The following is a 27,885-nucleotide window of genomic DNA, read 5'->3' as shown; positions in this document are numbered from 1 at the left end:
CCTACTAACTTGGGAATCGCCCTTCTCGGCTGCTGCTGCTGCTGCCATTCTTCTAGGCGCCCCCGCCGGTACTCGTGGCTCGAGGGCCCGCCTGCGGGCGGCTGAAACGGCGACGCAGCGACCTCTGGCGGGCGCGGCGGAAAGACCCTCCAGCCAAGCCTCCAGGTTGCGGCGGAGTGTTTGCCTCTGGAGAGGGAGGCGGGCTCTGGGCTCGGTGCGCGCGCAGCGGAAACGTCCTCCGCCGGTGACGTCACCCGGGCCTTGCGGAAAAGGCGCTGCGGGAGTCGCCGCCGCCGCCGCCGGGGCCGCTGCAGAAGGGTGAGTGGCGAGGGCGGGACGGGGCCGCGCGCTCCTTTCCTCGGCTGCCCTCGTCGCGCGCCTTGGCTCCCGGGCGGGAAGGCTGCGGGTGGAGGGCGGCCCCCGGGGGCTGGGAGAGCCGGGCTGCCGTGGCCGAGAGGGCCGCCCGCCCGCCCGCGCGAAGGGCTGCTCTGCCGGGCGCCGCTGAGGAAGAAAGGCGCGGAGCGGGGGGCCCAGGCAAGCCCGGCTGGGGGCGCGGCGCTCAGGGAGCCGCTGCCTGTGGGAAAGAGCCCTCGAGGCGACGAGCGCCTCGCCCTGGGGGCCCTTCTCCCAAGGCGCCCTTCTGGGCCAGTGCGGGGCCCCCAGGCTGTGCCCGCCTCACGGAGGATTGGGGTGGTGCTCCCTGCCTTACGTGGCCACGGGCTGCCTGCTTCTTAAGAAGCCGACATGGGAGCCATCGGTTTCCAATAAGCACCAAGGGGGGGGGGTGGAGAAGGTTGTAGCAAAACTAGTTCAAGTGTTCCTGGGTGACCTGGTTATCTGGCTCCCTTTCAGTCTGGATTCAGGCCTGGTTTTGAAACTGAATCATTCCTAGTCACTCTGATGGATTTGGCGGGGGGGGGGGTAGAGAGAATAACCTTTTCCTCTTGATCTCTCAGTGACTTTTGATACCAGTGATCTTGCTGGATCAGCTGTGTGGGATTTGTATTGGAGGCAGGGTATTCCAGTGACCATTTCTACCTGCACAGTTGAGTTCCCAAGATTGGCATTGAAGGGTTGCTCCTTGACCCCATAGTAAATGTGTTACGGTGTTTTGCAGAGCACCACATTGTCCCCAAAGCTGTTAAAACATGTACAGTATATGCAGCTGTTAAGAGCAGTCATTGGAAATTGTGGAGCATCTTGTGGGGGCTTGTAGAAAGATAGTTAAAAATGGCCAACTATCCCTCAAACATCTAGCCTAGAATGCTTTGTATCTTATGTCTTCATTATATATATATATATTAAGAGGGTGAAATTATATTTATTGAGTCCAACTTCAACAGCTTCTCTAACTTTCTTCTGTGGTCATAAAAAAATGGACTTGTACAATCATGGGTGGTACAAAAAAACTAAATAAAATTATCTTTAAAAGCATTAAGCGAACCAAGCGAGCACATACCACAGCCCCAAGACTAAATGCCTTTCCATTCAATTGTTGTATTTCCACTTTATAGAATCTTCATGGTCTTTGCCTTACAAAAAAAAAGTTGAGTTGACATTTTTGTAGCTTACTGAACTGAAGCTTATTTTAACTTTCAGCTAATCTCAATACAGCAGTCTTTTTATCACCTGCAATCAAACTCAAACTCCTATGTGAAAGTGTAACAAATACTTTACTTTGTATTGTTACGTTATCAATTGCCACAACTGTAAACTAATACCATATAGTCCTGCACAAGGATGAGAATTTGGAGACATATAATTCAAGTGTTCAGCTGTTGACAGAGCTGCAAACCATGGTTTTTCATGTTAATTTTTAACCAGGCTTTTTAGAATCTGTATTAACACAAGATGGAACAATGCTTTTCAAAAAAGCAGGAAAACATAGTTCAATTAATGTTTTTACCACATGATTTACAGTCCCCATCCTTACAAATGTGCAGCGTTCTCCTTTCCATTTCTCAAAGTCGAAGACTTCTGTATTCATCCCATTTACAAAGAGCACCATCATTTTCTGCTTCCATTGCAAAGAAAAACAAGGTTCTGGACAGCTGCAACTGTAGAATTTTCATTCTGTCCGGTGACAAGGTGTCTGTCCAATACAACATGCACTGCATCTGCTTTGCTGGCGCTATAGATAGCTCCAGAATCTTTTGCAAAGTCCTCAAAGATAATAGGCCAACTGGCAAAACTAGGCAGTCTTATTAGTTCATACACACAGGGACCTGTTAAGCTGTATTCCTGAAATACCCAGGATTTGTCCTCATTTGTGGCATAGCATAAGGCGGCAGCTCCATGTCCAACAGCACATATGGGTTTGTTTTCAGAGCTGAAATGCTGCAATATTCTAGGTAAGTAACCACTGTTTGCCAGATCCACCATGGCACCAGGACAGTCTGGAATCAACAAAGCATGGTATCTGGCACCATCAGTTGATTCCAGCTTGGCAGGATTTGCGTAAGATTTCATTCGGAAGTCCTGGATCCAACGCATGTTTGCCTCATTAACACCAGTGAAATCAATTGACTTTCCCCCTGGATTAGCAACCTGTAGATTAAAAGCAGAGCTTGCCAGGGTAAAAGAGTGAAGGAAGGAATCAGCAGATACCCCTGCTGCGGCCGTGCTGGCCGCTATGAGGCACGTCGGCTTGCTGAACCTCTCTGGAGCCTCCCCCGGGAAAGAGGAAGCAGGCGGCGGACGCCTTCTCATGCGCTCCCGGGCCGGCAGAGGGGGAAAGCCTAGCAGCGCCTGGCATGTCTTCATTATATTAATTAATATCTGAGTGCTTTGATTTTTTTTTGTTGCAGTTTATTTTGCATCTTGTTTATAAATGAAAAATCAGAAACAAAACACAGTGAGTCTTCCTTCAACATTCCTGAAGGTCTTCATCTGTGGAATGTTCCTTTCTTGCCTACCTTTCCCCCTAAGTCAGATGTATATATTTAAGATCTATTAGTGTATTTATAACTATTTTGAACTGTATTCAGATGCTCAGTGGTTGCAGTTATGATTTTTATTTGTAGTTCTGTTTTTTCTTCTAAAAACTTTAGCATTGCTTTTTAAAATATTAAGTAAATGCCTTTAAAAAAAATGTAAAATACATCATGTAGACTGTCTCCTTCATTGGCTAGAATCCATAGTAGCACCTATAAGTAGACTTCTGCTCAGGGAATAATTTCACCAGCAGAAGGGAGAGAGAGATGACGACTGCTGATTTCCTTCCCCCTGCAGTGTCTTGTACCCAGAATCAGCTCTGGAGAGTTGGGAGACATTAGTGAAATCTCTTCCCTTTTGCCAGTGGATCCCTCCACTGGATTAAAGGCCTCTAGTTTCATTACATTTGGGGAGCAAAGTAAGACTTTTAAAGAAGTTCACTGATAACATTGAGGATATTCCAGTTACATGCATCTAGAGTTCAGGGATGGTGTCTGTGTTGTGCTAATCTTTAAAATCCTTTTCTAAGGTGACTTTGCTAAGCTAACTTGGATAATGGCAAAGATGGTAAGAAGACAGTGTGCATTTTGCCCAGATGATGAAGAATGTGCCATTATGTATGTTGCTGAAGGACAGAACCTTGCAGTTCATCAGGATTGTTTGGTGAGGATTAATTCATTTTTCTTTTTACACAAAACCCAAAAAGGGTTCTCTAATTATTGTTACTAATAAATTTCAGCAATAGTTTTTCTCTAATAAACACATCAACTACAATAAGTTCCACAACCATTCCTCCCTATTAAACAATAATTATTTCCATCTTTTTCCACACAAGAGAGTGCCCCTATGATCATATATTAAAATAACAGTTCATACTGTTTTTTTATTATGTATTTGTAAATTCACACCCCGTTCCATATCCTCCCATCCCATTTCCTGTTGTATTTGCCATGGTTTTCCATCCTGATTTTTAAATAAATATCTTCTTAAAGCCAGAAAGTAGCTCACATACCAGATATAAATTTCCATCGGCAGACAGAGAAACCTCTCTAAGACATAAATTATAACCATCTCAGAGAGATTGGAGAACAGGAGGCTTTTGCCGACCCTATGCCCATTAGGGCTCTCTTGTGGCTTTGGGGCAAGATGTTGATTCCTCTGCTCTTAAGTTGCTCACCCCCATTCAGGTTCCAAGGAGCTTCTCGGTCTCCCAACTTTTAGTAAACAACTTTTTCAGAGCATCAGAGGTTAATTCCCTGTCAGAGTGAATTCAATAGCCAAAATGTATGTCTGGCTATCAATCACCATGCAGCCATCTCTGTTGGCAACCTGCCAGCAGAAGACATTGAGTCCGCCTTGTTCCCTCCCTGGAAGTCTCCCTTCCCAGCTGCATCTGCTGTTCTTAAAGCCATGGATGGCCTGGGTGAGGCTGTTGCTCAGCTGGACTTGATTATTATTATTAATTAAATTTACATACCACTCTTCATCCATAGATCTCGGGGTCTAGGATACATCTGGTATAGGATGTGGAAGGCTCGTCTCTTTTTATAGTGTTAGTAAGGCAGTTTCTATGCCACATTCAATCCTGAATCCCAGCTGAAATGGATCCAGGAAACCAGTTTCATACAAGAGTGCCTGCCTCTAGTCAGATCTGTTGTTGGACTACAACTCCTTGACCACTGCCACTGGTCATGTTGGCTGGAATTGATGGAAGTTGGTACTCCAAAACATTTTGAGGGCATAAGGCTGGGGAAGGCTGTTGCATACCAATGCATTCTCTTTCTATGGTTCTCTTTCTATAGAATACTACCTGTGGGACAAATGACAAAATAGCAGAGGAGCTTAGTTGTAATATAAAGATTGGTCTCATACTTAAACTAGATGGCATAACTAAATTACCAGCTCTGTTGCCACTTCAATAGTAATTTTAACTGCTTTAAAATTCTGTAGATATTTAGTGACAATTTCTGTCACAATTGCACCTATTATTATTATTATTGTTGTTGTTATTATTATTAATAATATCCTGCCCATCTGGCTGGGCTTCCCCTAGTCACTTTGGGCGGCTTCTAACACTTATAAAAGCCAAGTATAATGGGGGATGACCACCTCCCATGTCTTTGCTCCTTTGCTTACTACTGGTTCCTGCATTGTCAGTGATTGGACTAGCTGACCTTTGGGTCCCTTCCAACTTTGGAATTCTATGATTCCACCATTGCTCTTGAACTGAGGAGGCTCTTGAAAAATGTCACTCTTGTTCTGTGGCATGCGTGCCTGTTTGTGTGTGCATGCAGAGTTCACCTTTTGTTCTATTTATGACCTAGTAACACAAAGAGGGCCCTTGGGGTCACCAGATGTTGCCAGTGGAGACTGGCAAGTGTTGGGAAATAAGGTGTGCAGATGGGGAACCAAATAATGCAATTGCAACTTGGTACTGCTTTCTAATATTTGGCTACTTCATTGTAGCAATGACTGTCTTCAAGCGTACTATATATACTATGGTTCTTTCCTACCTACATTGCATGGTAGAGGGAGGTGAGATGAAGAGAAAGCTTCTTTTGTGAGCTGGGTTGACTATCTTATCCTATTTCAGTGCATCCCTTATTCAGTTTAGATACAGGGTTCTTGAACAGTGCCCTGTCTTCTAGGAGACTGGAACAGCAAGGGGTGGTATGCTCAACCTGGAAAAGTGGTAGTTAAAATAAAATCCAAGTATATACATTATTTTGAATGGTTCTTAATTGCAGATAAGTTGCAGATAACCATGCAAAAGAAACTAACATTGTGCAAATCTATGAGAGAACACTTAAATCAAATCTCTTCCCAACTGTTGCTGCTGTTCCTTATTGCTTCATTGTAGTATCTCCTGGTTTGATTTTTACTTCCTTTTAATTTATGTTTTTATTTTTAGCTATATTCCTCTGGATTTGTGGAATCTGAAGAACATAACCCTGAGAATCTCGATATAAGGTTTGATGTGGCTTCAGTAACGAGTGAAATAAAAAGAGGAAAGAGGCTGGTGAGACACCAACCTTTTACATTTTTATGTGTATAAAAGCAGACTATGCAGAATTAGTTCAGAATTATTTCTTTTGATGCTAAGGTCAGAGTTATTTAGTTAAGAGGCATATACTGGCAAGTATTCTGAAAAAAGAACACTTTAACACAGGGGTCAGCAAACCTTTTCAGCAGAGGGCCAGTCCACTATCCCTCAGACCTTGTGGGCGGCCAGATTATATTTTTTTTGGGGGGGGGGGGAATGAACAAACTCCTATGCCCCACAAATAACCCAGAGATGCATTTTAAATAAAAGGACACATTCTACCCATGTAAATGCATGCTGATTCCCAGATTGTTCTTGGGCTGGATTTAGAATGTGATTTGGCCAGATCCAGCCCCCGGGCCTTAGTTTGCCTACCCATACTTTAACATAATGCTCCTCAAAAAAACCAACCCTGCCATTGTAATAGCAATGATTTCTCCAAAATGAAGGGAGAAGCAATAGTCTTGGCTAAATGTCTGGCTTTTCCCCTCAAAGCATCCCTTGTGCACTCTTAAGAACTGTACATAAAATGCCATCAAAGGGATAAAAAATGTTAGCGCCAATTTGAAGTCTGAATTCTTACCATCATCAGATATCCATCCTATTGTATATAAGGTAATTGTAGTCTTGATTGCAAATTACATTACCCAGTGTTTTTCTGCTAGAAATGTAAAAGCTGCTGGCACCTGTCTGTCTCGAAGTGACCTTCCTGGAGCACATGCCTGGGCAGTGTATCTGAAGGTCCTGGGCTGCTCAGACAACAAATCCCCTGTGCCTCTCAACCTCGTTGATGGGGTCCAAAGGAAAGCAGAGGCAAACAAGGCACCATCCAACTACACTCCAGATTTGTGTAGGGTTTACTATTCCTTAGATTTTTCTTCTCCCGAAGGTATCCTACAAGGGCAGCAGAAGGCTCCTTCTACTTGATGGGCTTCCTTCCCAGGTTGATGAGCCCCATCTGCCCCTCACTTCCCTCAACAGCACATGCAGAAAACCGCCTTCTTAACCATTGGACCCACTCTTGGTCTTGTCCGCTCAATCAGTTGGAGCCTCTCTTTGCATGCAAGGAAAGTCCTTAATCCACTAAAGGTCTGAGACCCATTGGCTCCATACACCTGGTTTAGCCACCCAGTCAAAGCCATTTCCTGGGCTGGGGCTGCTGTCACATGCTGACAGCTTCTAAGAGGTGAGAGCTGAGGGCAGGGTGAGGACCAGAGGTGGACAAACTATCTCAGAAGGAGCGGGACGTGTCTCCCACCAGAGGTACTACCCCACTCATAGCATCCCACAAATGGAATATATGGGATGTTATCAATAGACAATTTAATAATTATTTCATTGAAATAATTGTATGGAGATACCATGAAGGCTGCGACCACATATTTTTAAATTAAAGAATATAAATGCAAAGAAGTGTGGGGTACAGGCCCAGGCTAGCCAAACCATTAGCTTGACAGAAGCAAAGCATTTCTCATAACCAAATAATTTAAAAAATGTTTCTCTAGTTAAAATTGCAACAGAGAGTTAGTAATGATTGGAGAAAGTTAGACTGCAATTTTAACCCCTGTTCCTGGCTGTAAGTCGCATTGAATTCAGGTACGACTTACTTATGAGTAGCCATTCCAAAGACTGTGGTTTAAAAATTTTGGTTCACTGAAAGCTAAGATTGCTAACATCAGAACCAACCTGATATGGTACAGTTTGTTTAGACTCAAAAACCCATTTTTTGCAGATATGCAATTTCTGTCGCAAGAAAGGAGCCACTGTGGGCTGTGAGATAAAAAACTGTCGCAGAAGTTACCATTATTTCTGTGCTTTGTGTGATGATGCTGCAATAGAAACAGATGAAATTCAAGGCATTTACCGGTATTTAACAAATTCTTTTCTAAAATTTGTTGCATTTTGAGAATTTTCTTCCATTTATCTTTACTTTGACACCATTATTGGGGTGGTTGGGTGGTACTGTCTTTGCCTGTTGTTGGCACCCGTCTGTCTTTGGAGACGATGCAGGGGTGTTCCTTTGCGGGTGAAGTCAAATTGCTGGAAGATCACAGCACCTGCTGTGGCACCTAATGGCCAGATAATAGACCTCGCCTGGGTCGATTCACTCCAGCGGAGATCCCTACGTGGGCCGGATGGCATTCACACCCGATTTCCGGCATCTGCGCAGACACGATTTCCAGCGTTGGTGTCCGCACAGATGCGATTTCTGGCACCGCGGAAGTGAGTCCCTGTGCGCCGGTTTAGCGCAGCACATGGGGACTCACTGAGCAGGCGGCTCAGTTCAGAGACGGCTTGTGGGCTGGTTAAACGACCCCCGTGGGCCACTTGTGGCCCATGGGCCTTAGGTTGCCGACCCCTGTAATAGACTATTCGGTCAGTCCCTCTGCTGGCTGAAGGCTTCCATTAGTGAAAGGTTTTTCAAAATTCCCCTTTTGTCCTGCACTCCCATCCACTGCTCCAAAGCACCCCTTAATCCTCTCGAGCAGGTTTGGGGAGACCCAGCAGAGTTGCAGAAATAAGGGGAAGGTAGGAAAATTGGCCCTCTTTCTTTTCACAGAAGCTTCCTCTGCAGTCCAAAAGCCTTTCATTAGTGAAAAACACCACCCAATATCTGAATCTAAACAATCCTGAGAACCAGCAAAATAAACTTTTTTATCCCCCAGAATTGGATGTGGGGGATATTCATGATATGCCTGCTTTTATAAGTTGCTCACCTTGGCTGTCAAATCCACCTACAAGGTGGCAGAATTGAGCACTTGCCTTGCCGTGGCGAAGGGGCTTGAATAACTCAGAGAAGCTATGAACTATGCCATGCAGGGCACCCAAGATGGACAGGTCATAGTGGAGAGTTTTAACCAAACGTGATCCACCTGGAGCAGGAACCGGCAAGCCACTCCAGTATCCCTGCCAAGAAAACTCCATGGACAAAGACAGCAGGCATATAAAAGTTATGATGCTGGAAGATGAGCCCATCAGGTCGGAAGGTGTCCAAAATGCTACTGAGGAAGAGCGGAGGACAAGTACAAGTAGATTCAGAGCTGATGAAGCGGCTGGGCCAAAGCTGAAAGGACGCTCAGTTGCAGATATGCCTGGAAGCGAAAGGAAAGTCCAATGCTGTAAAGAAAAATATTGCATAGGAACCTGGAATGTGAGAACCATGAACCTGGGTAAGTTGGATGTGGTCAAAAATGAGATCGCAAGACTAAATATTGACATTCTGGGCATCAGTGAACTAAAATGGACGGGAATGGGCGAATTCAGTTCGGATGACCATCATATCTGCGACCGTGGGCAAGAATCCCGTGAAAGAAATGGAGTGGCCCTCATAGTCAACAAAAGAGTGGCAAAAGCTGTACTGGGATGCAATCTCAAAAATGATATCATGATCTCAATACAAATCCAAGGCAGACCTTTTAACATCACAGTAATCCAAGTTTATGCACCAACCACTGGTGCTGAAGAAACTGAAATTGACCAATTCTAAGAAGACTTACAACACCTTATAGAAATGACGCCAGAGAAGGATGTTCTTCTCATTATAGGGGATTGGAATGCTAAAGTAGGGAGTCAAGAGATAAAAGGAACAACTGGCAAGTTTGGCCTTGGAGTTCAAAACGAAGCAGGGCAAAGGCTAATAGAGTTCTGCCAAGAGAACAAGCTGGTCATCACAAACACACTCTTCCAACAACACAAGAGACGACTCTACACATGGACATCACCAGATGGGCAGCATCGAAATCAAATTGATTATATTCTCTGCAGCCAAAGATGGAAAAGCTCTATACAATCAGCAAAAACAAGACCTGGAGCTGACTGTGGCTCAGATCATCAGCTTCTTATAGCAAAATTCAAGCTTAAACTGAAGAAAGTAGGAAAAACCACTGGGCTGGTAAGATACCATCTAAATCAAATCCCTTATGAATACACAGTGGAAGTGAGGAACAGGTTTATGGATTTAGATTTGGTGGTCAGAGTGCCTGAAGAACTATGGATGGAGGCTTGCAACATTATACAGGAGGCAGCAATGAAAACCATCCCAATGAAAAGGAAATGCAAGAAAGCAAAGTAGCTGTGCAACGAGGCCTTACAAATAGTGGGGGAGAGAAGGCAAGCAAAATGCGAGGGAGATAGTGAAAGATAGAGGAAATTGAATGCAGATTTCCAAAAAATAGCAAGGAGAGACAAGAAGGCCTTCTTACATGAGTAATGCAAAGAAATAGAGGAAAACAACAGAATGGGAAGAACCAGAGATCTGTTCAAGAAAATTGGAGATATGAAAGGAACATTTCGTACAAAGATTACCATAATAAAGGACAAAAGTGGTAAGGACCTAACAGAATCAGAAGACATGAAGAAGAGGTGGCAAGAATACACAGAGGAATTATACCAGAAAGATATGGATGTCTCATACACCCCAGGTAGTGTGGTTGCTCACCTTGAGAGTGAAGTCAAATGGGCCTTAGAAAGCACTGCTAATAACAAGGCCAGTGGAAGTGATGGTATTCCAGCTGAACTATTTAAAATTTTAAAAGATGATGCTGTTAAGGTGCTACACTCAATATGCTAGCAAGTTTGGAAAACTCAGCAGTGGCCAGAGGATTGGAGAAGATCAGTCTACATCCCAATCCCAAAGAAGGGCAGTGCCAAAGAATGCTCCAACTACCGCACAATTGCACTCATTTCACACGCAAGCAAGGCTATGCTTAAAATTCTACAAGGCAGGTTTAAGCAGTATGTTGACCGAGAACTCCCAGAAGTGCAAGCTGGATTTCGAAGGGGCAGAGGAACCAGAGACCAAATTGCAAACATGCGCTGGTTTATGGAGAAAGCTAGAGAGTTCCAGAAAGGCATCTTCTTCATTGACTATGCAAAAGCCTTTGACTGTGTCGACCACAGCAAACTATGGCAAGTTCTTAAAGAAATGGGAGTGCCTGATCATCTCATCTGTCTCCTGAGAAATCTCTGTGGGACAAGAAGCTACAGTTAGAACTGTATATGGAACAACTGATTGGTTCAAAATTGGGAAAGGAGTACGACAAGGCTGTATATTGTTTCCCTGCTTTTTTAACTTATATGCAGAATTTATCATGCGAAAGGCTGGGCTGGATGAATCCCTAGCCGGAATTAAGATTGCCGGAAGAAAGATATGCAGATGACACAACCTTGATGGCAGAAAGTGAGGAGGAATTAAAGAACCTTTTAATGAGGGTGAAAGAGGAGAGCGCAAAATATGGTTTGAAGCTCAACATCAAAAAACTGAAGATCATGGCCACTGGTCCCATCACCTCCTGGCAAATAGAAGGGGAAGAAATGGAGGCAGTGAGAGATTTTACTTTCTTGGGCTCCATGATCACTGCAGATGGTGACAACAGTCACGAAATTAAAAGACACCTGCTTCTTGGGAGAAAAGCAATGACAAAGCTAGACAGCATCTTAAAAAGCAGAGACATCACCTTGCCAACAAAGGTCTGTATAGTAAAAGCTATGGTTTTCCCAGTAGTGATGTATGGAAGTGAGAGCTGGACCATAAAGAAGGCTGATTGCCGAAGAATTGATGCTTTTGAATTATGGTGCTGGAGGAGACTCTTGAGAGTCCCATGGACTGCAAGAAGATCAAACGTATCCATTCTTAAGGAAATCAGCCCTGAGTGCTCACTGGAAGGACAGATCCTAAAGCTGAGGCTCCAATACTTTGGCCACCTCATGAGAAGAGAAGACTCCCTGGAAAAGACCCTGATGTTGGGAAAGATGGAGGGCACAAGGAGAAGGGGACGACAGAAGACAAGATGGTTGGATAGTGTTCTCGAAGCTACCAGCATGAGTTTGACCAAACTGTGGGAGGCAGTGGAAGACAGGAGTGCCTGGCGTGCTCTGGTCCATGGGGTCACAAAGAGTCGGACACGACTAAACAACAACAACAACAACATGAACTCGGAGATATTGAAGAGTCAACAAAAGTGATTCATTTAGGTTGCCATCCTAAGGCTGCTTACGTCTCAGTAGGCATTAAAAGTCTTGTGTTGGATTTCGTGGGAAATATGCTGAATAAATTCTAAGCAGGGAGTGCCAGGGAAAAACCCAAGCTATTCATTTTAAATAATTTTGATTAGCTGACTTGATAGACAGAGATGTGAGCCTTTGTAATTTGAAGTGCAGGAACTTTTGTCATGAGAACGTGGAGGCTCTTGTGAATAGTCATAAGAATTCCGATATTGGGATGTCCTCTGTTGTTTTGGAGTCACTGGGACACTGGCATGATGGAGGGGCCAGAGGCAATTGAGCTATCAGGGAATAGCTGTTTTCAGGTGGTAACCAAGTTATCTCTTTTCACCTTCTAAATTGTGAAGAGCTTCTTGTCTGGCAGAATTGAAATTTATAGCTAGAGAGAGCTAATTTGAATGGAATTTTACAGACCTGACTAGTTTTCCTTTCTACAATAGTTTGTTTTGTTTTGTTTTGTTTTGTTTTGTTTTGTTTTGTTTTGTTTTGTTTTGTTTTGTTTTGTTTTGTTTAAAGCATCCCAGAATGGCTTACAAGCGTACAAGCTAAAAGACACAACACAGAAAGGAGAAGGGATTGAGAGAGAGGAGGACAAAAGTGAACCTAGCTACTAGTGCTTGATTACAGAGTTCTTCCTGTGTCCAGACGGAATGGCAATGGCTCAAAGAGGAGGAGCCAGAGGTTGCTTGGGCCTCAGCTGAGCAGATGGAGTGACCCTGCTCCCCATCTCTCCCTCTGCTGCAGCCTGATGCATTGACTGTTGCTAGATGCAGTTGGCGGGGGGACGCTTAATGGAGCTGGATTCTCAGCAGAACTGACAGCCTGACCAGCCAACTTAATTTTCATAATTTATTTTTTCATTGCCTAGCGAAAAGTAGTTTAAAAACTTGCTCAGTTCTTAGAATTAATTTTGATATTACCTGCCAGCAAATTGAAGTTTCCCCTGAAATTGCCTTGGAGACAGGTTAATTAGACACCTGCATTTGTTTCCCACCTCAGAGTCATCTAAAACTTAGTGTGACATCAGCTTAGACAACTGGGAGAGAACACCAAGATCCCCTGAGCCAGAAGAACCTAGTCTCTCCTTCGCACCCCCATCACCAATTTATTAAATTTATTTGCACTAAGAAAGTCCCTGGAGTCCATTCTGCTTGCCTGCTGTGCTGCCCAAACTGCTGTAAACAACACAGCCAGCAAGCATCACTATATATGGGGAGGGGGATTAAAGTTCCATAGAAAAGCATTCAGTGGAGCCCCTCCTTTTGCTTTCTTTTTTTCTTGAAAGTTAACATAGCCAGCCAGGGCACCTTAGTTAACCTAGAATGGGGCAGGACTGATCAGGGCCCCCTACCAGTCGAGTTATGCCATATGGAGTGAACAGAAAGTGGAAAGGAAATGATGCATTCACTCCCTTTTGATCATGTTTTAACCACAGTTAGTCACCCCCATCCAAGCTGCTCTTCCTCTGTCCTGCTTCTTCCCCCTTCCTTCCTCCTCCCCCTCCTCTTTTCAACTGTTATTTCTCCCATTCCAGTCCTCCTCTCTGCTTTTGTTTTTTATCTTTAACATCTTGAAGGTCTTCCTACCTGCTTCCAAGAATCCTTTGTTCATCACAGCCAATCAGGAGGTTTGAGGGGCTTTTGCCTATCTGCTTGGCTTAACACAGGCACACACAAAGTGAGATGGGCTTGGGAAGGGGGGCTCTTCGGCTGTCTCAGCACAGGCTTGTGAACTTTCGTTGAGCAAGTAAAAGGACTTCATTGTATGGGACCAAGAGTTGCAAATGCTTCACATTCTCCTTCTTTTCTTTAAAAAACAAGGATAATTGAAATGCACAGCCATCAGAGCGTCATGACCTTAAAATAAAATAGTAATGTATATCTTTAGTCATAGTTTTACCTGAAATGTAATACTGAGGAAGTAATGTTTTAACAAAAACAAACCAGGCTGCTGTTGCAAAGAAATTACCCAGTTGAGTCTGATAAATGCAGCAAGCTCAGGAGATAGACTGAGTACACGGAGGTAGGAAGAGGGTCCATGAGATGTTAAAATAGTTTTTAAACTTAAAAGTAGCAGTGTGGGGCTCTGGTTTTAATCATCAGAGCAATAGTGATTGGTGGGAAGATGTTGAAATTTTCCCTTATGATATTTCCCCCTTTTTCCTTCCTGCCTTTGGGAATTGTTGCTCTGTGTAGCCTGCCTTCACCCTTCTGTGTGCAACAGTGCAAGGGAAGGAGAAGGCAAGGGCACAAGTGAAAATCCTTGCCTTAACAGGACCTTGACTTAGTGTTGCTTTGGATACAACTCAGAAGCTTTTGGACCCTGCCTCCTCGCCAAGGAGAGGGGCCTACTTCTGAAAGTTCCTGGAATGGAGAACTTACATACTTCAATAGTAAGGAATTTTATTTTCTCTGAAAAAAAATGAATAGATGGCAGAATAATTTGTCACTGTTTCATTGGTAAACACTGATCACTCCACTCTACATAGCTTGCCTGACACTCATGATTCTTTCTTGCAAAAATAGCACATCAAACCCTTTCTTGAATAGGCACTTGGTGTTGTCTTAGTGCTCCTTTCAGATAAGTATCAGTGGTACCATTCTTCCAGAACTGAACTCTTCACTGTGTCTTACTACATTTATGTACATTTTAATAGAAATGAATGCATTTGTTTATATATTAATTCAATTTCTTTTCTCTCGTTATTTCTCCAATGTATTAGAGTGTTCTGTCCAAACCATGACCCAGTCAAGAAGACAAGCTTTTATGGTTAGTTTTTTTCCTCATCAGACTCTTCTCCATGCTTCAAATAGTCATTTTTAGCAGATGCAGTAATGAAATATTTGTTTATACATTCCCCACTATTGAAACCCTTGACAAAAAGTGTGTCAAGAGTGCTTTTATAAAACACTGAAAACCAGTGTATTTTTTCTCCTACCCATATGAACAAGAGAACTACAAAATACTCACTATACAATTTACCATAGTAGGGTTTTTTTTGTCAGAGGTTGGTCTGGTTCAGCAGTGATTTCTCCAGTTCACGTTCCATGTGGAAGAGTTTTTCCAGTGGTTGCTGCTCATCACTGGACCCAATAAATGTTGTTTTCCTGATTTTGTCTCTCTGCAGCTCTTCAGAAAACCAAAGCCACCCTCCCTTCTGCCCTCCACAGCAACTAGCACCTTGTAGATAATTCCCTGCTCACGTAGGTTGGCATCACGCATCAGCTGACATTATTCCTGATTATTCAGAAAATGGCCAGATTCCAATTCATAGAAAATTACTAATTTTCTCATAAGACCCACACAAATTGCCCACAAGGCAGCCTGATACTGTCTCTGCTCATTGCACCTGCAACATACATGCAGCTGCTCAGAGACTCTGAACTTCACATTTTGTGCAGGACGGAGGGACAGTTGAGTTGCTGCTTATCTAGCTTTCTTAAAATTGTTGTTTACAGTTTAAAGTAAATGTTGGTTCTTTCAAATGGTGGTATTTTCCTATCCACCAAATTGTATTACACACCAAAATACTTTTGTTCGTTCTTGTTTCTGTTCTTGCCAATTCCAAGACACTTTTCAGAGAGTACTTCCACCACCAACTCATTCTGATTTGACCCATGTTTTCCTTTTTCTTGTTTCTTGATAAAATTGTGCTGGGAGGAGCTTTTAGTACTTGCCTCATGACTGAAATGAGAGAGAGACTCAGGTTGTGGACACGGTGTGTTCTGTGGCTAAAAACTTAACTATACTGCCCCACAATTCTGTGATTGTTTTTCAAGACTGGTGTGTGACAGTATAGGGTAGTTCTTTGACTTGGCCCAAGGTGCAAAGAGGGGAAAAGAATTTATTGCACTCTTGTGCGTGCCAGTATTACTTGGACTTTCAAGATACAAGAAGTAGTATTTGTTAACAAATACAAACACACAAAATCTCCATTTTGCCATTATGCCAATTCACTGGATGATTCTTAAGTCCTTATCATTGTAACTCTTAAGACGAATTTAAAAAGAAGTAATTCTAACGTGTTCTGTCTGTTTTTATAGTGTATCTTGCTATAACTTACTGAAGTACTATAATAAATTATCTGGTAAAATATAAGCAGCAGCTATCTTATTTCTAGATGAGGACAGCAAGAAGGGACGGCCCCCAATCCTAATAAACTCTTCCTGCAGTGGAAAAAAAATGGTAATATATATTTTTAAGCCTTTTTAATGTCTACATCATGCAGTAAGTTTCCTCCAATGAGCCATGCTTCCTTGCTACATTGGTCTCATATGTGATTTAAGTCTGAGTTCTAATTCAGTTTGTTCTTTTTTGACCCATTTTAGTTTCTGACTGCTGCTAGGTGCTAAATCTTGGGAAATAAAATGTGCATAGTTGAACTGTGTGTGCCACTTTGAGCTGCTTGGAGGAAAAGTGCTATGAATTAATACATGGATTACTTGGGAGATAATTTAGCTTAAGAAACAGCATATGCTTAGTGCAAAGCATGGATAGGATTCAGCTCTAATCTTGTTAACATGTGAAGGTGGGGATTGTTACACTGGAAAAACATGAACATTGTCATTAGTGTTCTGAACAATACTGATAAATATGCAAACTTGTTTTTAAAAACACTTTTGACAGAATGATAATGAAACAGTTGCAGAAGAGAGCCTACAACAGGTCCTTAAGAGAAAAAACGACCAGCAGAAAGGTAGGACTTCACTGTGTTTGGCACTTGTTAGGATTTCTAGTAGCCTGTTCTGCAGGTTTTTGCCATGAATGTGACTCAAATTACAAAGATGGCCACTCATGATTATTATAGAGACCATTTCCTATACAGTGGTACCTTGGGTTAAGTACTTAATTCATTCTGGAGGTCCATTCTTAACCTGAAACTGTTCTTAACCTGAAGCACCACTTTAGCTAATAGGACCTCCTGCTGCCGCCGTGCCACCGGAGCACGATTTCTGTTCTCATCCTGAAGCAAAGTTCTTAATCCGAGGTACTATTTCTGGGTTAGCGGAGTCTGTAACCTGAAGCGTATGTAACCCGAGGTACCATTGTATATATAAATGTATATATTGTATATATAAATGTGACTTGATACAGGTACCATAGTATATATAAATGTGACTTGATACAGAAACATACTTTCTTCTGAGAAATATACAGTTCAGCAAACTGCTTAGACATTTGGGCCAAAAAATCTTTCTTTGCAAATATTCCCACCAAACTCATTGATTTCAACATTTTTTCTCTTCTCTCAGAATTGTTCCTAATTGGCTTCTGGATGGCTCAGATACTTAGGTATAAGTGTCTAGTCTTCAGCTTTTGAGTAATCTTCACCTGACACTGGTTTTAAATTTACCTTCAATTCTGTTTCATAGGAGTTTCCAGGCCTTGCACATTATATGATGATATTCTTTTTTCAGGCATCATCACACTTTGTACTTTTTAACTTTCACTTTTTTCTATAATACAAAACTAGTATTATTATTGTCAGGGGTTCAGGAGCAGAGACACAGGGGAGAGAGGAAACAGAGAGCGAAGGGGAAGAATCGGAGGGCAGCGTAGGGGAGTATGACAGTGGCCCGAGAGATTCCATGAGCTTCTCCAGCGATTCAGAAGATTCCCAGAGGGGGGCGCCGATGGCCAGGGCAAGGGGGGTCCCAGGGGGGACACACCAGAAGCAAGGGGCCAGCGGGGACTCCCAAAGCAGCAGCGGGAGATCAGGAGCAGTTCCCCCACCAGAGCGGAGTGGGGGGGAAGAGTCCCATGAATCAGGGCCAGCGTCTCCTCCAGTAGGGAGAGAAGATGAGTCAGAGCTGGCCACGCCTCCATCGCAGAGTGAGGGAACGGAGGGGAAGTCAGGTCCAGCTAGCCCCCCCGAGGGGGTAAGCAGTGACAGGAGCAGTGTAACGGTCAGGAGAAAGGTTGCTGGCTGGGCGCGCGCGCCAAGTTCAAATGTACAGGCGCGCGGGACAGCAGGAAGCACAGATAGGGAGCCAGGTCCTAAAGCACGCCGGAGGCAGGGGGAAGAATCCGGGGACTCAGCATCAGAAGAGTCCAGAAAGGGCAACACCCCAGCGGACAGGCGGACCCAGAGGAGGAAAGAGCAGAGGAGGAGGTGGAGCAAGGCTAGAGTCTTAAACTGGTGTCTGGGGGGTGGAGATTCAGACGGAGCTTCAGCGGTCTAGGGTTTAAGACGTAGGGCTGCACGCCGCGGCTTTGAAATCGAAACTGCGTTTCAATAAAGACTGTTGTATATAACAACGGACTGGCATTAGTCCTTTGTGAGCTGGGACCTCGGGCAGCCCTGACAATTATTATTATTATTATTATTATTATTATTATTATTATGGACTTCCGGGTTAGCGCCATCGGCAATGGCGGAATTCCTCTGACTCAGAGGAACCCGCTCCGCAAAAATCGGGTCGTGCCGCCGTGGCAAAGGCGGAGACCCTCTAAAAATCCCAGGCGGAGGAAACCTGGGAACGTGGGATTCGGCGGACACCAGGAGCACCCCCTCTACTCACAGGGAAACCCCTTTTCTGGGGTTCCGAAGTGATGCGGGGTGAGTGGCGCGGTGTTTCGAATCAACTGCTATTTTCGCGGAGTGAAGCCGCACAGCCGTTGCCAGAGAGCGCTGACTTTTTCCTGTGGACATTTGGATTTCAAACAACAACCCGTGAGTAGTACGGAAATTGGACTATTAAAATATTTTTAAATTTGGCACCGATCGGGGAAGGTCCAAACAGGAAGTCCGCCTCCCCTTTCTGTAAATAAACTAAAGCAAAGAACCTGTCAACTAAGGTCGTGGAGAGTTTTTTTTGTAAAGGACTTTAATTCTACTGATTGAGACTATCAGAAATTTTTCTTGGAAGCAGGGGAGCCTGCAGGAGAAGAACAAGATTTGGGATTTGATGTGCCACCCCCCTGGACCCGGGAGTGGTCCGTGAGAGCCCGTTGATGAGGAATAGAACAATTTGACAGCTGTCAAGCTAGCTGTCAAGATACAAAAAGAGGACTTTGTTTCTATTATCTATATTTGCTACAAGCTTATGTTTAAAACGAAGGAAGGACTGTTACAATTTAACGTATGGGACCTTTGGGTCTGTGCTGAAAGGAGTGAAAAGAAACTTAAATCCCCCTAGAGGGAGCTTTGGGATATTGCATTAAGGACCAGCTGAGAAACTGTTTTTTGACCTTGGACTGTTTAAGAATGGCGGTCGGGAAGGAAATTCAGTTTGAATTGAATAGGACATTCTTTCTCTTGGGAAGGTTGCAAGGTCAGATAAATGTTTTGACTACAAATGTTACAACTTTGGGCACAAGAGTGAGTACTAGCAAAGAATTTGATAAGAACTCGGCACAGGAACTTTATTCAACTGAACAAACAGGAAAATGTGAGGAGGAGAATTATGTTGTCTCTGAAGCGAAGAAAGGGGGAGCCGTAACCCTACAGATGCAAAAGGCGAGCTACAATTTGAGGCCTGACATGATGGCAACAAGGAGAAATAAATCTTTGAAGATGGAAGCCTGGCCTGAATTGGAAAATAAAAGATGGAGAGATCTCTTTATGTGGAGATCAGATGACCTTTGGATTACAAATCTGATTCAGGTGGAAGTTGGAGCTTTGGGGACCTTTGGATTTGAAAGGAGAGTGAAACAAGATTTGGAAGATCTTATAGGCCCTACTCTCAATTATGGAGATTTGGCTGGAAGGAATGTGGATGTTGTTGGGTTGGAGCTTCCCCGAGATTTGGTTTTTAATACTAAAGACTATCAAAAAGACTGGCAGAGGGGACATGAAAGAGATTTAAGAGCCTCGGATTTAAGATCTCCGGGTTGATGGCTTTTTGGAGATTGATGGACTTATGCTGGGGACTGAAACCGGGAAGGGGTTTGGGTGGAATGGAAATTGGGAACTCAATATGCATATAATATAATTTGGGTTTTTTTGTTTTTTTTTATGAGAGTTGGGAAATTCGTGGAATGGAATCTTTTCCGACCTTAGGGAAACGTATTAAGAATAAGTATAGATATAAAGCCTTGGATGAGAGTTAAGATTGGATAAAGTAAAAGCGGTTTTTAAAAAATATGGTAAATTTAAGGATTTTGTTAGGAAAGAGAGAATGTGCAAGGATTTGCTGAATTAACAATTTGAATTAGAATACAAAAACGGGAGGTGTGAGGAGGTCAAGGAAATAAGTTAAAGAAAGAAAAATATGTAAAGCTTTGATTTGTTTTTTCTTTTATCTTATTTTTTTTAAATGATTGTATTTTTTCTCTTGTCTTTTTTATTCTGCTTGTCTTTTTTTACTTTTTTGTAACCTTTAAAATTCTGAATAAATATTACTTTTAAAATATTAATAATAATAATAATAATAATAATAATAATAATAATAATAATAATAATAATTTGTACCCCGCCCATCTGGCTGGGTTTCCCCAGCCACTGGGCAGCTTCCACAAAGACCAAAAATACACTAAGATGTCACACATTAAAAACTTCCCTGAACCTTAAGATGTCTTCTGAATGTCAGGTAGTTGTTTATCTCTTTGACATCTGATGGGAGGGTGTTCCACAGGGCGGGTGCCACTACCGAGAAGGCCCTCTGCCTGGTTCCCTGTAGCTTTGCTTCTTGCAATGAGGGAACCGCCAGAAGGCCCTCGGCGCTGGACCTCAGCATCCGGGCAGAACGATGGGGGTGGAGACGCTCCTTCAGGTATACTGGGCCGAGGCCATTTGGGGCTCTAAAGATCAACATCAACACTTTGAATTGTGCTCGGAAACGTACCGGAAATGTAGGTCTTTCAAGACTGGTGTTATGTGGTCTCGGCGGCCGCTCCCAGTCACCAGTCTAGCTGCCGCATTCTGGATTAGTTGTAGTTTCCGGGTCACCTTCAAAGGTAGCCCCACGTAGAGCGCAAGTGGGAGATAACTAGAGCATACACCACTATAGCGAGACAGTCCGCGGGCAGGTAGGGTCTCAGCCTGCGTACCAGGTGGAGCTGATAGACAGCTGCCCTGGATACAGAATTGACCCGCGCCTCCATGGACAGCTGTGAGTCCAAAATGACTCCCAGGCTGCGCACCTGGTCCTTCAGGGGCACAGTTACCCCCCCCCACACCCATCCGCTCCCTGTCTCCCAAAAGAGTACTTCTGTCTTGTCAGGATTCAACCTCAATCCATTAGCCACCATCCATCCTCCATAATCACATTGTGACCACTAACAGGCCAATAACCTGGACCTATGGGTTTCTGTGGCAGAGGGGAAAGCCACATATAAACACACATTATCTAAGCTTTTGGCTTGTTCTTGAGCCTTTGCTACTGCTGCTTTTCCCTGGTGAAGTGATTGCTGCTTCAAAAAATATTTAAAGCATCCAGGATTTTAGTGTAACTATGACTTGAGAGTATCTTGCAAGCTAAAAAACAAAATGTCTTGAAAGTAAATTACTGCTCTTGCTAGAAAGAGCTTCACAATGCCAGTAGATATGGAACTGTTTGAAAAAGGATGTATTTCTCTCTTAACAGTAAGGATAGACTTTTTAAGGAAGTGTAAGCAGGCTGGGCTTCTTGATGAAATCTTTGAGGAAATGTTAGACACTCTTCACCTTGCGCAAGAAAAGCTGATGGATGACAACACTTCTGAAGCAGGTACTGGAAAGTGTTTTTAAGTCACAGCCATTTGGGACAGTTGCTAATTTGAGCTTTTTGGTCCAAGTCATGACCTGTGAATGCTTCCGTAGGGCTTACCTCTCAGGAACAAGACTGCTTGGCCCTGTTTATTTCTCATGTTCTTTTTCCCCAGCCTATTGTTGCAGGATGAGTTTTTGACTCTCCCCTACAGAGCACAAATGCAGTTGGGCTTTGGGGCACTCTGTGACCTTCCCTTGCAACAGGTTTTAGTGGAAGCAGAAAGAGAAGACTGGTTAGGTGCAACAGCCCTGATACCCCTGGGTTCAGGGGGAGGTCATGACCATTTTATACACTGGCATGACTTTATTTATTGTATGCATTCATAGCCCAGCCTTCACCAAGCATGTCCAGGGTGGGTTACATACAGCTCAATAACCTATTTTTACTGAGTATACAGGTGAAACTAATATATGAGATAGACTCATGATACGCAAAGCGAGATATGCCAAGCCTTTATTTGTTATAATTGTGATGATTATGGCGTACAGCTGATAAAACTCCAAATTAACAATCTCAGAAAATTAGAATATTGTGAAAAGGTGCAGTAGCTATCAAGTCCAGGGTCAACGCAGCTGTCTACCAGGAGATTTTGGAGCACTTCATGCTTGCTTCCGCAGATGAGCTTTATGGGGATGCTAACTTCATTTTCCAGCAGGACTTGGCACCTGCCCACACTGCCAAAAGTACCAAAACCTGGTTCAGTGCCCATGGGATTACTGTGCTTGATTGGCCAGCAAACTCGCCTGACCTGTATCCCATAGAGAATCTATGGGGCATTGCTAAGAGAAAGATGAGAGACATAAGACCGAGAAAGCAGAAGAGCTGAAGGCTGCTATTGAAGCTATTGAAAATGTCTTCCATAACACCTCAGCAGTGCCACAGGCTGATAGCATCCATGCCACACCGCAGTAATTGATGCAAAATGGGCTCAAACCAAGTACTGAGTACATATGCATGCTTCTACTTCTCAGAGGTCCAATATTGCTCTATTTGCAATCCTTGTTTTGCTGATTTCATTTAATCTAATTCTCTGAGATTTGGGGTTTTCATCAGCTGTATGCCATAATTATAACAATTATAACAAATAAAGGCTTGACATATCTCACTTTGCGTGTCAGGAGTCAATCTCATATATTAGTTTTACCTTTTAAGTTGAATTACTGTAATAAATGATCTTTTCCACGATATTCTAATTTTTTCGAGTTTCACCTGTATCCTTGTGTGTACTGTATATTAAAATCTGTGATCATGCAGAGGTATCAGCATGGTTTTGTCTCTACCCTCAGAATATGAAGAAACAGTAATGTCACTTTTTGACTGTGGCCTTTTTGAAAATATACTTGCAACAGCTCACTCTGGTATGTATGCATGAAGCAAAATTTGGAACTTCTCTCAATGACTACTTTTTGAGCCTGGGCAATCTGGTTTGGCATTAAAACCCAAGCACAAATGTCTCAGCACCAAAGTAGAATAGATCAGTTACTTGGTGCTGAAATAATTCAGACTGTTTGGCCTGATTATTCTTTTGATCTTACGAAGAAAACCACTTGCCTATTCTGCTTATTAGGCTGCATTTCTGGGACTAAGTCTTACTGAACTCAATAAGTAGACTATATTCCATTGTTCATTTTTAAGGAGTGGGAAGGAGAAGGAAATGAGTTATCAGTACTATACCGTCTATTTCCTGCTGTAAGAAGGGGCTGCCTGGCATAACTGCTGCATTGCTCTACCAATCCGTAGTCCCCCTTTGTGCCTTTTCAGGCATGAATAATAGTTATATACATTTCCCTGTAAAAAATGTTTTGGAGGGGGTTAATATTTTGACCCTTTTTGTAGAATTATGCTTGTGTATTCATGTAACTGAAATTGCCTTTATGAAATCAGTTGATTGAAAGGACAGTCACAATGGAGAAGATAGAGAAACAAAGGAGTCATTTGAAAACAACAAACTTTTGCATTTTACATTAATACTAAGCATCAATTGTAAATTCTACAGGAACTGAAGAAAAAATTCAGCAGCTACTGCACACACGGGAAAGACTGGATACTCAGATTGAGCTTCTGAAAGATTTGAAGGAAGTAGTACTACCTGCCCCAGAAGACACAGCTAGTGTATCTAATAGTATCTCTGAACAACCTGCATATTTCTGTAACACTTGATCATGATTTCTCCTATCTGGTTCTTGCATAAAATCAACTTTCCAGTTAGATAAGTCTGCTTGTCCTTATATAGCACATTTGTTATAACTGTTTTTTCCCTTTAATCATGACCATGAGACACTTTTGTTCCAGCAAAGGCATTTTTTTCTTTTGGTTTTGACGGTCAAATTCTCTTTTTGTCTATTGCCTATTCATTTATGTGATTACTTGGAAAGGCAAGGGAAAGCCTGTGTCCTCTTGATAGTCATCTCCAAGATCACGGCTGTCTTTCTGATCTATTCCAGTACAGGGAGAATCGGATGTGTTTACCATGTGTTCTTCATAGCTTCTTTGCAACTGAGTCTCTAGAACCAGGGCAGCTCCAGCCAGCAGGGCCAGGAGACATCAGTGAAGGGATGGAGAACCCAAGGTCAGCCTTCCTAAAGGATTGCACTGTGGTGCTATAATAGTTGTCACTACACATACTTTTTAAATCAATGGAAACGTCTTCTATCTGCTCCTTCAAGACACTTGACTACAATTGGTACTGAAATTAAACACCATAGTTTCACTTTCCAAAGAGAAAGTCAAACCATGACCCTTCGCACTTACAGTTTTACAGAATAGATCCTGTCTGTAAAATGACCCTGGCCTTGCAGTAGGAGCCCAAACATTAGATGTTTCAGACACCTCAGGAGGGCTTAATGTTAAAATGTTTCAGAGAATCAGTTTCTTAGAATCATAGGTAGTTGTGTGTATGTAAAGAATATTTGCAATTGTTTGATTACAGAATTGTAAATAATCATTTAATAAAAGTGGGTTTTTTAACAAAGTACAGCGATTTAAATTTGTATTTTCTACCTTCAACTACTGTCAAGGTAGTTACAGGACGCTTCCCATTTCAGCAACTTGGTCTGCTGACTTTCAAAAAGGGATTTGGGGGGGGGGGGGGGAGATAGGACAAGGCAAAATCCAGTCCTCTCATCCCTCCCACCACCACACCATGTAAGTGCTTTCAAAACATAAGGACGCTAGCCATTTGTCTGGCAGATGTATACATTCAAGCAACCAAAATACACAGGACTGAGATTGTGAATGTGGAAACTTTTAACAAACTGAAGATGCAAGTAGTTGGTTGAAGTTTCTGATGCAAATTGTGAGGGGGATTAACCAGATTTTCCATTGCAGTTTTTGTCCCATTAGTGAATATATGTTGATGGGGTGGCACTAAGAATCAACTGCAGCTTGGAGATGGGCAGCACTGAGGAGAAATACCAGATACGTTTTTATAGGTCAGCTTCAAACAGTAGGGTTGTGGGTTTTTATAATTTAGTCTTTAGAAGTTATACTTCAGAATTTGCACTGCTAATACAGACATTAAAGCTGCTGTACATTTTGTGTGTGAGAGAGCTCTGTTAGACAGTACCTGAATCCTAGCAGATGCACCAAAAGCTGTATCTTCATTGTGCCAGCTGCACATTCACTGTGGATGCTGGAATAATCAATGAGAACTTTGCCTGTATTGGCACAATTCCTTTGCAGAAGTTAGTGGGGGGTTTTCTGGTCCCTTTCTGTTTCTACAAGAATATGCTTTGAAAAGTGCCCTTAAGTCCTGTTCCCCCCCCCCAAGAAAGTCAACAACATTTTCATACGACACAACAGTCCTAACACATTTTCTACCTGTAGTATTGTCATCAATCAAGTTTTTTTGAGCATCACCACTATTCTACATCAAGAAAGTCCAGCTTTCTTGAAGAAAGGAAGAATATCTAGATATTAGCCTTGGGTATATAACCCTCAATAATGAAAGGTAGACAGTCCTATAAAGTTTTGATTTATCAAGGATTTATCCAATTTAATGCATTTTTTTCCTTTCAGCAACACTGTAGAAGTTACTAATGTTTACTACACACTGCCTGCCCCTTTCTGGTGAAGACTACCAGAACAAACAGCAGTATAGAATTGCAGAGTTGGATGGAACCCCAAAGATCATCTTCAATCCCCTGCAATGCAGGAACAGATGTTCTAATGTCCTTTCAAACTCAGAAGCACCACCCTCTGCTAAAAATAATTGTATGCATTATTTTAATGGGATACATTTAGAACACACATTTTACACACAGAAAATGTACAGAATTCATATATAATTTAAATGCAAAATATTTTCCAAGAGTATTCTGCTTTTAACAACTTTAAATCTCTACAACGAGGCTGCCTGTCACAGCTTGTATGTCAAAAAGCTGTGGAGGCAAAAACTTAATTCTAAATAGATTTTGAGACACCATATAACTGATTCTTCAAGTCTTTTTAAGAGACATAGTTCAACAGATTCAATACATAATTGTTTCACAGACAAGCAAGTCCTTCGTTACTGGCAGGTTCTGCAAGCTTCCTTCATGTGCATGCAAATGGAACAGACAAAAAGGCAAAAATACTTCCTTCTCACACTGCTGCTACATAGTTCCAGGTGGTGAAGCATTTTAGTGCCAGCAAAAATCAGTAAGAGACCCTGAAATCACTAAATTACACCACATAGATTAACAACTGAGCAAGCCCAACTTCTGAAAGATCGATCATAGTCTTCTCTTCACCCTCCTTCAGTTCCTTCCATCTTATTCTTTCCAAAGTTCAAAACTTTGTAGACGCATCCAGCTATCTAGAGCAACTTAAAATCAAATCTTCCATTCTTTGATTTCGAACTCCTTTAAAAACAACTGCTGGACAAGTTTTTTTTATATACAGCATGGCCATGAAATCACACCAGCTATGGCTGCAACATCCATTCAGTTCTTAAAGGCTCCATATTTACTGGCTTTAGCAATGAATTCCTTTAGCAGAGAACCATCCATTTGCCAAAAAGCTGCAGTCTGGGTGACTTCAGTCAAGTGATTGACACAAAACTTAAAGCAGAATTCTTCTAAATCCTAGATACAAAACAAAAAGCCTTTTTATTAGCTTCAAAGTTTCTAAATTTTCTCTCATCCATGTTCAAATAAAGACAGCATTAAAAAGTTATGTATTTAGAATTGATTAATAGTTTTAACCATGCCATATGACAATTTTTTGTTCCAGCCACAAGATACAAGAAACGATACCTCTGCTTCTCTCACTTGCTAACGTGTAATGAAAGTTTCCTTTACACACAAGTGGGCCAGGGAGTTGGTGTTAGCTGCATTTGTATGCAAAGGCAGATTTTAAAGTTTAGTCTGTTACATAGGGTTCTTTTCTAACCACCATGTTACATTTACATAGCTCATGCAAATAATGCAAATATAAGATTAGAAAGTGAAAATTACAGAGCAAAAACAACATAGAACAATCATGTATTGAAAGATATTTTTATTCCAAGATAAAAATACAAGACCAGTCTTCAGAATTCTGCAAGGAAACAGTCACATTTTACAGATCAAGCACATTAATGACGTATCCAATTGATTTCAACAGGTCTTGTTCTAAGTCTGGATCCAAATCATTGTGTTTATCCACTAAGTAAATAGCAACTCCTGCGTCATTTGGTAGAAACAGGCAAGTTTAATACCTCAGTCTGAGTTTGTATGTAGTAGCTATTTTTCATCTTAAAATGGGGGTGGTTCCAATTGTTGCTGGACTACTAATCGCATAATCCTTGACTGGTGGCTATGCTAGGAGCTGCAAATCTAGTAAGATTTGGAGATCATCAAGTTCCCCATCCCTGGCAGAACCAGTCAGAGGGCCATCTCGGTGGTGGCACCTGCCCTGTGGAACGCCTTCCCATCAGCTGTCAAGGAAATAAACAACTACCTGACTTTTAGAAAACATCAGAAGGCAGCCCTGTTTAGGGAAGTTTTTGATGTTTTATCATGTTTTTAATATTCTACTGGGAGCCGCCTAGAGTGGCAGCCAGATGGGTGGGGTATAAATAATAAATTATTATTATATTATTAGAATCCAACAACTAAGCAAATAATCCCAAAATATTTATTTAAATACTGTAGTTTATTGTGCTAACAATGGTAGAGAAAAACACAAAAAATATAGTAATAATAAAAAATTATTATTAGACCCAATGGAAATTGGCCTGTAGAAGGTAGCGGT

At 42.4% G+C, this 27,885-nt stretch overlaps 2 protein-coding genes and 1 pseudogene across 6 annotated transcripts in view; 1 reads left to right on the top strand and 2 right to left on the bottom strand.

Moving 5' to 3' along the window:
• The first annotated feature begins 186 nt into the window (after nucleotides 1-186).
• On the top strand, nucleotides 187-24,637 carry PHF11 (PHD finger protein 11). 2 transcript variants are annotated; one of them, XM_079971044.1, is made up of 10 exons: nucleotides 187-318; nucleotides 3,464-3,597; nucleotides 5,846-5,953; nucleotides 7,710-7,843; nucleotides 14,703-14,749; nucleotides 16,101-16,165; nucleotides 16,607-16,676; nucleotides 21,508-21,630; nucleotides 22,959-23,030; nucleotides 23,669-24,637. In XM_079971044.1, the coding sequence occupies exons 2-10, from the start codon at nucleotides 3,490-3,492 to the stop codon at nucleotides 23,830-23,832; spliced, it is 891 nt and encodes a 296-aa protein (XP_079827170.1). In that variant the 5' UTR covers nucleotides 187-318; nucleotides 3,464-3,489; the 3' UTR covers nucleotides 23,833-24,637. The 2 variants fall into 2 exon arrangements, with proteins under 2 accessions (XP_079827170.1, XP_079827169.1); XM_079971043.1 differs by lacking the exon at nucleotides 187-318 and adding an exon at nucleotides 3,042-3,352.
• On the bottom strand, nucleotides 1,302-2,720 carry LOC307213263 (glutamine amidotransferase-like class 1 domain-containing protein 1 pseudogene; annotated as a pseudogene). Its single transcript has one exon. The product of its transcript is annotated as a glutamine amidotransferase-like class 1 domain-containing protein 1 pseudogene (transcript).
• Nucleotides 24,638-25,879: 1,242 nt separating the features above from the next.
• RCBTB1 (RCC1 and BTB domain containing protein 1) overlaps nucleotides 25,880-27,885 on the bottom strand; it is a 53,024-nt gene continuing 51,018 nt past the window's right edge. For all 3 annotated transcript variants that reach the window (XM_079971039.1, XM_079971038.1, XM_079971040.1), the window contains one exon: nucleotides 25,880-26,735. In XM_079971039.1, the coding sequence (XP_079827165.1) occupies nucleotides 26,595-26,735 (141 nt within the window). In that variant the 3' untranslated portion in view covers nucleotides 25,880-26,594. The remainder of the gene's footprint in view (nucleotides 26,736-27,885) is intronic.

This window comes from Podarcis cretensis (genome assembly GCF_951804945.1).
Source record: "Podarcis cretensis genome assembly, chromosome: 3".
NCBI classification, from domain to species: domain Eukaryota; kingdom Metazoa; phylum Chordata; class Lepidosauria; order Squamata; family Lacertidae; genus Podarcis; species Podarcis cretensis.
Note: the sequence above shows the minus strand (reverse complement) of the source record. Positions and strands in the feature narration are given on the sequence as shown.

Coding starts and splice junctions, on each gene's coding strand:
- PHF11 (XM_079971044.1), top strand. CDS start 3,490: ATGGCAAAGATGGTAAGAAGACAGTGTGCATTTTGCCCAGATGATGAA. Junction 5,954..7,709: donor TAAAAAGAGGAAAGAGGCTG/GTGAGACACCAA, acceptor CATTTTTTGCAG/ATATGCAATTTCTGTCGCAA. Junction 21,631..22,958: donor TGACAACACTTCTGAAGCAG/GTACTGGAAAGT, acceptor CTCTACCCTCAG/AATATGAAGAAACAGTAATG.